The 9,588-nt window shown below is 57.1% G+C and overlaps 1 protein-coding gene across 1 annotated transcript; it reads right to left on the bottom strand.

Moving 5' to 3' along the window:
- Nucleotides 1-740: 740 nt before the first annotated feature.
- Nucleotides 741-8,540, bottom strand: RNF187 (ring finger protein 187). The gene is made up of 6 exons (XM_037739852.1): nucleotides 8,361-8,540; nucleotides 7,925-8,251; nucleotides 7,413-7,823; nucleotides 6,278-6,370; nucleotides 2,373-2,594; nucleotides 741-1,780 (listed from the first exon to the last, which is right to left on the bottom strand). The coding sequence occupies exons 1-6, from the start codon at nucleotides 8,538-8,540 to the stop codon at nucleotides 1,778-1,780; spliced, it is 1,236 nt and encodes a 411-aa protein (XP_037595780.1). The 3' UTR covers nucleotides 741-1,777.
- Nucleotides 8,541-9,588: the final 1,048 nt, after the last annotated feature.

Raw genomic sequence — 9,588 nt, 5'->3', positions numbered from 1 at the left:
TGTTGAGGGGGACTGCGTCATCAGGTCCTGCCGATGTGGAGTTTGGTGTTGTGGGGGACTGTGTCATCAGGTCCTGGCGATGTGGAGTTTGGTGTTGTGGGGGACTCTGTCATGAGGGCCTGGCTGGGTGAGCATTGCAGGTGTACAGCACAGGGTATAACAGGGCACCGGGGACAATAGCGGACTGCAGTGGGCAGAGATGCTGAGAATGACCAACTGGAGGTCTCGGGGTTGGGAGGTTGTTGGTGTGCTGACAGAGATTCTCTGCTTGGCCAAACTCTGGCCAGGCTCTGGAACCTTCTCCCAGGGCCCTCTCTGTGCACTTTCTTATGAAATCCAGTTTTAGCAAGAACCCTAATTTGGTTTAACTAATGACCACGCTCAGTGGTATCTGACTGGGTTCCTCTCAGATCGTCTGCAGCCGACAGCTGATCACCCTGCCCGCCTGCAGCAAGGATCCTGTGAGGTGGGTTTGGCCGGAGCACTCTCACCCTAGTCATTCCCACCCACCGACCCCACACTGCTCCTCGGCGTCTCCACCCACCCTGTCCTGCTGTGTGGGGGTTGAGCCCCACCTCCCCCAAGGCCCCAAGGCAAGGGCCCCACACCCACCTCAAAGCTCCCCGTGAAGTCCTCCTCACCATGCTTTAACAAGTGTCAGGAGGAATCTTCCTTTAACACTGGAGGGTGACCAGAGCAGGGGGAGGAGGCCAGGTGGACACACGGAAATGAAGCAAACAGGCTGAAGCAAACCCACTTTATTCAGCACGGAGCCAGCCCAGGCGCTGGGCAGGTCGCACTCACAGACGTCGCACCAAGGCCAGGGATGGGAAGGGCTGAAAGGCTTCTGGAAATGGGCACCACCGCTCACAGGCCCAGCTAGCCCCACATCTCAACATATCTGCATCTATGTCCCCGACTTTGCAATCCTGTCCCCAGTGCTGAGTTTCTGTCAACTAGACTAATTTATCTACACACAAGGATGCTGCAGGCAACTGATCTACTGCTACGAGCTTTGCAAAATTCAACGACTAAAGGAAATGAGAGACAGCCAGAGATAACAGCAAGATGAGACACCACCGCAGGGCCTGGAGATGCTAAATGGGGTCAGCCACCTGCCAGCCCCCTCACCCAGGGAAAAGAGGTCCCTTCTGTGAAGGCAGGTGGAGCACAGGGAGGGCTCCCAGGAGCCAGAGCGGGGAGGGGACCCGGGAGTGGGAGGGGGATGAGGCTGGGTGGGGCCCACACCCACCCCAAGAGGAGGGCCCCCTCCTCAGGAGGCATCAAGGTGCCATCCAGCCTTCTTTCTCTTCCCTGCAACCTGAGTTCCAGCCTTCTCAGGGCCTCATGTGCATTCTCGTTTCTGACCCTCAATGGTGTGCCTCACGTACCTGCCAAGGATCTGGGGCCCCACGTGGAAGGTGCAGGGTCTGGGTCCCTGGATGACAAGGTGAGGGGTCGATGGGTGATCGAGGAAGGGCATGGCCCGGGGCTGCCGGGACTCAGGGAGGATGGGCTGCGGCCAGGACTTCAGGAGGGGTTGGGCACAGGTGGGAAGGGTCCCCAGGTCCAGCCTCTACCGGGAGGCATTTGCAGCCCCCAAAACACTCACACCTCGAGGTGAAGGATAAATGGACATTGTTGAAACACGCAGCTACACAGATGGACCCAAGGCTGGGTGCCCACCACACTTCCCCGGCAGCCACGCGCTGACACTTCCCACAGAGACAAGGATCCATCCACCTGCCTCCAGCTCCAGAATGGCGGGCTGGTGCCATCACTGCATGGGAGGGGAGAGGGCAAGACAGACAGACAAAAAGACAAAGAGACACACAGAGGCAAAGTGGAGGGGAGAGGGAGAAAGGGGGCGGGGGGGAGAGAGAGCGTTTACACAAGGGAGCTCAAGGTACTGTTCTGCGCACAACAAACCCAGGGCCTGACCCACACTTCGTCTCCTCAGGGACAAAGCCTTGGCACCTATGGCTGACACAGGCAACTGAACCATTCGGAGCCGTCTGGGTGTCTGTGGGGTCTGGGGTTCGGGCCGGGCCCTGGGCAGAGGCTGAAGAAAAGCCCTGAAGCTAGGCTTCTTGGCCACTTCTGCCTTCAGGACCCCAGGGCGAGGCAGGAGCCTTCTGTGCTCTGGCACTCAGGGTCAGGGACACCTCCCACCCCCCACCCTCCTCAGCTTAACCCCCTTCCCATCACTTTCCTTGACCACCTACCCATCCTGCAAGGCTAGGCAGTGGGAGGTTGGCTGGGCTTCGAAGCCTTGACCTCAGGAAGTGGCCCCCAGCGCCTCGTTGCTGCCTGTGTCCACCCTGGCCTCCCGGGGGCAGACCCGGTGGGGCAGACCCGGTGGGCTCCCACACCTGCAGCAGCATGCTGAGGCCCAGGTTGCGGTGCTTCTTCTCCAGCTCCGACACTGCCTGCAGCAGTGACCTGAACCGCTCGGTGGGGTCGGCCAGCTCGTCCTCGGGGAGCCCCTCCTCCTTCTCAGCCTCCTGCAGGAAGTACTCCTCCTCCTCCACAAAGAAGGCCCGTAGCTTCTTGTAGTCAGTCAATGCCTTCTTCCTGCGGTCCATCACGTGTCCCTGCAGGCAGGTGGCGGGAAAAGACCTGTCCTGGCCCACCCTCTCCAGGGGAAGGGAACCTGTTTACTGTTCAAGGAGTTAAGAACATGCCGCTCCAAAACATGCTGTCCAGGCATATCAACCGTTAGGGTGGGTGTGGGGGCTCACGCCTGTAATCACAACACTTTGGGAAGCCAAGGCAGGCAGACCACAAGGTCAGGAGTTTGAGACCAGCCTGACCAACCTCATCTCTACTAAAAATACAAAAACTCTCCGGGCACGGTGGCATGCGCCTGTAATCCCAGCTACTCAGGAGGCTGAAGCAAGAGAGCTGCCTAAACCCAGGAGGCAGAGGTTGCAATGAGCCCAGATTGTGCCACTGTACTCCAGCCTGAGCAACAGTGCGAGACTTCATCTCAAAAAAACAAAAAACAAACCATAAGGGGCCAGGCATGGTGCCTCACGCCTGTAATCCCAACACTTTGAGAGACTAGGGTGGGAGGATTGCTTAAGCCCAGGAGTTCGAGACCAGCCTGGTCAACAGTGAAAACCTGTCTCTACTAAAAATCAAAAAACTTAGCCAAGCATGGTGTTACACACCTGTGGTCCCAACTACTTGGGAGGGTAAAGAAAGAGAATCAAGAATCACTTGAACCCGGGAGGCAGAGGCTGCAGTGAGCTATGATCGCACCAGTGCACTCCAGCCTGGGTCCACAGAGCAAGACCCCATTTCAAAAAAAAAAATTAAAATGGTACAAGATCACCCTTTCATTCTGCTTCTTAAAAGCAAATGAAATTCCGATGTGAAAGGTGCCCTCCCTATGTCAAATAAAATGACATCATTATCAAGGACAACAGGAGATCAAGGCCGACAGGATTTGGTACAGACCTTGTGAAAGTAACTCTTTTAAGTGTCCCACCTCACAGAGTTGCATTTTCACAAGTGGCTAGTCTTTGTCCAAAAATTTAAAGAATTAAAGCGATTTAATTCTGCCACTTTGAGTCTGCATTTCCTTAAAAGGCAGCCTGTGCCGTATTAAATTCATATGCCTGGCTGGGTGCGGTGGTTCCCGCCTGTAATCCCAGCACTTTGGGAGGCCAAGGCAGGTCGATCACTTGAGGTCAGGAGTTCAAGACCAGCCTGGCCAACATGGTGAAACCCTATCTCCACTAAAAATACAAGATTAGCCAGGTGTGGTGGCACACACCTGAAGTCCCACTTACTCAGGAGACTGAGGCAGGAGAATCACTTGAACCAAGGAGGCAGAGGTTGTGGTGAGCCCACTTCAGCCTGGGCGGCAGAGCAAGATGCCATCTCAAAAGAACAAAAAAAGATTCCTATGCTTTTCTTCCGTTAATCTATCTTCCTTTTTTTTTGAGACAGGGCTTCGCTCTGTCACCTTGGCTGGAATTCAGTGGTGCCACCATAGCTCACTGCAGCCTCAATCTCCTGAGCTTATGCGATCCTCCCACCTCAGCCTCGCAAGTATCTGGGACCACAGATGTGAAATACCACATCTAATTTTTTGAGTTTTGTTTTTTAATTAAAGGGTCTTTTGGGCTGGAGTCTTTTGCTGCTGAGAGAGAACGCAAATGACACAGTGAGATGGGGGTCTCACTATGTTGCCCAGACTGGTCTCAAACTCCTGGCCTCAAGTGATCCTCCTACCTCAGCGTCCCAAGTTGCTGGAATTACAGGCATGCAGCACTGCACCTGGCCCCGTCAGCTTATCTTATGTATTAGTTCTCCGGCCCAGCCTGGCCCCTAAAAGGGGAGAAGTAGAGTTCTTTCTCCCCTACACTGCACAGCGCTCGGCTGCACGTGAAGACTGTCCCTCTCCCATCTCCCATGGCCAAGGGGACAGTAAATCCCTGAGTGGCCCTGCTAGGTCTCAAGCCTGTCAGGCATGTGACTGTCTGGGCTGGACACACATCCATGTTGCCAGTGAGACTGTCCCTGCTGTGCCCATACCGGAACACCAACGGCTGAAAACCATCCCATCAACCTTCAACCAAGTGTTCACACTTGCCACTCTTCAGCTGGTTTTCAGCTAACCCCTAACCAGGATGCTCCTCTGACTTTACTCAGATCCATGGATGGCTTCCACCTGCCCCTGGGCCACAGAGGGCAGGTGACAGCCATAGTCATGAGAGGCCAAGGCTTTTGCTGCTGAGAGAAAATGCACATGACAGCTGGTGTCTGCTGGTTGGCTCATGCCACAGGCTGCAAACTCCTTCCTTTGGATTTAGGCAGCTTCTCTCATCCTAGCATCTAAGCCACCAGCCCCCAAAACAGGACAGATTAAAAGCTCCAACCTGCTAAAATCTGTGGGCAAAGCAGGTCCCTAGGGGGTAACACAGGGTTACTGAAAACTTGGAGGTCCCCACAGCCTTCCAGCCTCACTTGCCCCGGGCAGTGTGGACTGCTCACAAGGCAGCCCCCCAAGTACAGGGTGGAGTGCCAGGGGTCCGAATGGCATCAGGGACCCCTGCGTCACCTGCCACTGACTGAGGGAGGCCTGCACTCAGGCCTGTGGAGAGCAGGCAAGGGCTGGGCTGCACCCGGAGCGCAGAGCACCCACCTCAGTCTCAAGCTGGCTAAGAACTTGGGCCTCAGCCTTGAGGCGAAGGCAATTACCCAAGAGCTGCTGCAGCTTGGAAAAGCGCTCTTTCCGGTTAAAAGGAGGCAGGAATTTATGAAACCCAGAGAAAATGGAAAACAGACTTTACTACACATGAGGAAAAAGTCACCAAAGAAAGTTTAAATGACTGAAAAGCTTTACTGGCGAGTAACCTAAAAGAACTCTAGTGGGATGTCCCCTTGGGATAAGTAGCGCTGCTGTGGTCTGAATGACGGTGTCCTCCCCAAATCCCCATGCTGAAATCCTCATCCCTAAGGTGATGGTGTTAGCAGGCAGCACCTTTGGGAGGTGAGGTCTTGAGCGTGGAGCTGTCAAGAATGGAATCGGCGTCCTTATACCAAGGACCCCAGAGGGACCCTCACCCCTCCCACCGTGTGAGGACACCGTGAGAAGGCACCATCTATGAACCAGGAAGCGCCCTTACCAGACACGGAACCTGCTGGTTCCTTGATCTTGGACTTACAACCTCCAAAAACTAATGAGCTACTCTCAGATCAGAACAAGATGACTACAGAAAGTTACAGATGTGTTTTAAAAGAAAAATAAACACAAAAATTTAGAACTTTGGGAGGCTAAGACAGGTGAATCACTTAAGGCCAGGAATTTGAGACCAGCCTGGGCAATATGGCAAGACCCTCATCTCTAAAAAAGCATTTTAAAATTAGCCAGGTGTGGTGGCACATGCCTGCGGTCCCAGAGGCTGAGGAGGGAGGATGGCCCCAGGCCAGTTCAAGCTGGCATCACGCCACTGCACTTCAGCCGGGGTGACGAAATGAGACTCTGTCTCTTGAAAACAACAAAAAAAATTAGCCTGATGCTGCTATGACCTATAGGTAAAATGTGAGGAGAAAGAGGCTTCCACTGGTTCTGGCCAGATCTATTTGAGAAATACAGACACATCCTAGAAAAATACCCTGAAGCTCACTAAAGCCCAGAGACCCCCCTCCAACCAACCAGCGGAGCAATTCAGTGGCCCGGCCTCTTTGGCCTGCCAGGTGGACCCTTTGTCTAGAGCCCGAGTCCGAGGGTCCCTCACTCGAGGCTGCTCCAGGCCCCACTTGCCTTCCACACCGCGGCGGCCGACTCCGCCTGGCCGTGCAGGTCCCGCGCGTCGTTCAAGTCCTTCCTCATGATTTCCACAGACCCCTTGTTCTCCTGGAAAGAGAGGAGGTCACCAGGGGTGGGCAGAAGGTCTGGGTCCCCCACCCCGACCCAGTCCTGAGGGACATCACCCCAGCTGACTGTACACAGTCTGATCATCCCAGAGATAACCTCGAAGCTCTGCTGCCTAGGGCAGGACGGGCAGTCACAAGGTTTCCTGGGCTTCACACCCACTCAGAAGGAACTGGGTGCCGGGTCTAAGTGGGCTCTGCCTAGGCGGGTTTAGGAGTTCTGTGTCTGCAAGCGGCCCCGTTCAGTGTGAGCTCGGTCTGTACCAAAGGCCTGCGCCCTGCTCTGCCTGAGCCGGACGGAGGTGGTTCTGCCGTGTGACAGGAGCCCCCGCTGCGGGAGGAGCGCCTAGGGCACAGACTGGCTGGCCTTCCTTCCCCTGTATCCGAGAGCAGGACCCCAGGCTGGCTGCTCTTTTCTACTCTGTATGCCACACCAACCCGCCGTGGGCAAGGCTCCAGACTCCCGGACTCGCTGCTGCCAGGCCCTCAGAGCGGGTTTCTGAAGGATGGGTGAGGGGAGGGGGTGGGCGGCAGGGGAGGGCTGGGTGGCCCGAGAGCGAACGAGAAGGCGGGCCAGGCCTGTGGACACAGAGGAATACAGGGGGCCAGAGTAGTGATGTCTCCCCCGAGGGAACACTGAGCGGGGAAGGGGTCAATCTGTGGGAGCTAGGGGGTCTACGAAGATGAGGCAGGGCACAGCTGGTGGTGGGGACCACAAAGATAGGCGCTGGTGGGGGTCTTCCTATGGGGGAAGGGGTGGGGTGATAAGGAACCGCCCAGCAGGAGACCCCAAGATGGGAGAGGGACCAGACTCCGCAGAGACGCAAGAAACATGGGGAAGCAAGCCGCGGGAGGAAGGGGCCCAACATACGCTGGAGGGGGGATCCGTGGCGGTGAGGGGAGGGGGACAACCCGGGGACAGGGTAGTGGGGGCGGGGAGGGCCCAGGGCTAAGGGGGACCGGGGCGGGGGAGGAGAAGCGCAAGGCACCGTCAGCTGCGGGGCCCGGGACCCCGCCTCGCGCACCTTGCCGCGCAGCGCCTTCCTCCAGCGCGGCTCCCACTCGGGCGGCTCGGGGCCCGCGGCCATGCGGCAGGCGGCGCACAGTGGCCCGGCGTCGGCGCGGCACAGCAGCTGCAGCGCGGCCTCGCTGGCCGGGCCGTCGCGCGCGGGCGCCGCGGCCGCCTCCTCAAGCGCCAGCAGGCGGCGGCTGAGCGGGGGCCGGCCGGGCTCCACGGCGCGCTGCCAGCAGTCGTCAGCGCACTCGGGGCACGGGAAGGGCCCGTCCTCCTCGGCCCAGAAGCGCACCACGCACGCCCGGCAGAAGCGGTGGCCGCAGTCGGCGCGCACCGGCTCCCGGGGCGCGCGCTGGCACAGGGCGCAGGCGGCCTCGGCGGGGCCCGCGGGGAGCGCCAGGGCTGCAGGCGGCGGGACCGGCTAGGGCGCGGAAGCGGCTGCGGCGGGCCGGGGAGCGAGGAGGCTGGCGACGGGACGGAGACCAGCACCGGGACGACGACGCCAACGCCGGGGACGCGCACGGGGCGGGGTCCGGGCCGTGGAGCGCTCCGCCGACGAGGTCCTGGCAGCTGTGTTCTGCAGCCGCAGGTCCTGGCCGCGAAGCGCTCCACAGACAAGATCCTGGCAGCCGTGTGCTGCCGCCGGAGGTCCTGGCCGCGGGAGGCTCCTCTGCCCGGGTCCTGGCGGCGGTGCGCTCCTCCGCCTAGGTTTTGGCAGCTGCGCGCTCCACCGGCAAGGTCCTGGCAGCGGCGCACGTCACCCCGCAAGTCCTGGCAGCTGCGCGAGTCACACTCCTGCGCGCGGGCCCCCGTCGTCGCCTCCCGAAATCTTACTGGGACTGTCCGGTCCTACATCAGTAACTCCTCTGAAGGAGGGAAACAAAGTTTTATTATTACGTGAAGTTTCCATTTTTAAAAGGTTGTTTTTGTAAGCTGCTAGGATCTGAGCTACGCGTACCTCCGCTGTGGCTCGCCCGCGTGGGCTGGGGACGGGGCGGGAAACGGCCTGCGTGGGCCTCCTCCGCTGCTCTTGTGCTGCGCGGACCCGCCCTGCGTGGACACTCCTGAGTGCGCGGGCCCTTGCGTGCACGCGTCGTGCAGGGACCTTCCCGTGTGGACGTGCCCTGCGTGCACCCATCCTTCAGGGACCTGCCCTTGAACGGGCCCTGCAGACGTGGACGCACGTTGTATACGCCCACCCTGCGTGGGATCTCCCTGCGTGGACCCGTTCCGCGGGGCCTCTTCCCGCGCGGCCTCCCTCTGGCCCCTGGGAAGATAGCTCTCATTGATTCTGCGATGGTGTGTGGCAGAGGAGCATTTGTTAGCTTTTATTTTCTTTTTCTTTCTTTTTTTTTTTTTTTTTTGAGACGGAGTCTGGCTCTGTCGCCCAGGCTGGAGCGCGGTGGCGCGATCTCGGCTCACTGCAACCTCCGCCTCCCAAGTTCAAGCCATTCTCCTGCTTCAGCCTCCGGAGTAGCTGAGATTACAGGCGCGCCACCACGCCCAGCTAATTTTTTTGTATTGTTAGTAGAGACAGGGTTTTACCATCTTGGCTAGGCTGGTATCGATCTCCTGACCTCGTGATCCACCCTCCTCGGCCTCCCAAAGTGCTGGGATTACTGACGTGAGCCACTGCACCCGGCTGTTAGCTTTTCTTTAAAAAATAAAAAATAAATTTAAAGGAAAGAAGCCTTTGGGAACGGCAATCTTGCTTTTGTTTTCAATTATTTTGAAAATAAGCAAACACGGTTTAAAAAAAGATGTCGTTTAAAACTGCAAGTTTTACATTTTTAAAAATTAATCTTCATTCCATACAAGCGCAGGATCTAATGAGGTATTACTTTTTGTCTTTGTAGAGATTTTTAAATTGACGTGGAAAAGCACTAGGTGCCAGTTGGAAATGTGAATAGTAAACTGGAGTTATTTCTGTGTTGGAAAGGTTAGGAGGCTTCCAGCTGAGCCTTGCTGATTTGTTGGGTCAACTAGGAACTTGCTGGAGAGAAAAGTAAAAAATATAAAAATGAGCAAACTTCATAATGAACTAATCTTGTGAATGAGAAAATATCAACGAGCCAGGCACAGTGGCTCATGCCTGTAATCCCGGCACTTTGGGAGGCTGAGGCGGTTGGATCATGAGGTCAGGAGTTCAAGACCAGCCTGGCCAACATGGTGAAACCCCGTCTCTA

The sequence above is a fragment of the Cebus imitator genome, unplaced genomic scaffold (assembly GCF_001604975.1).
Source record: "Cebus imitator isolate Cc_AM_T3 unplaced genomic scaffold, Cebus_imitator-1.0 Scaffold75, whole genome shotgun sequence".
Lineage (NCBI taxonomy): Eukaryota > Metazoa > Chordata > Mammalia > Primates > Cebidae > Cebus > Cebus imitator.
Note: the sequence above shows the minus strand (reverse complement) of the source record. Positions and strands in the feature narration are given on the sequence as shown.

Coding starts and splice junctions, on each gene's coding strand:
- RNF187 (XM_037739852.1), bottom strand. CDS start 8,540: ATGGGTGCACGCAGGGCACGTCCACACGGGAAGGTCCCTGCACGACGC. Junction 8,252..8,360: donor GCGGGCGAGCCACAGCGGAG/GTACGCGTAGCT, acceptor TTACTGATGTAG/GACCGGACAGTCCCAGTAAG. Junction 2,595..6,277: donor CGGCCGCCGCGGTGTGGAAG/GCAAGTGGGGCC, acceptor ACCTGCCTGCAG/GGACACGTGATGGACCGCAG.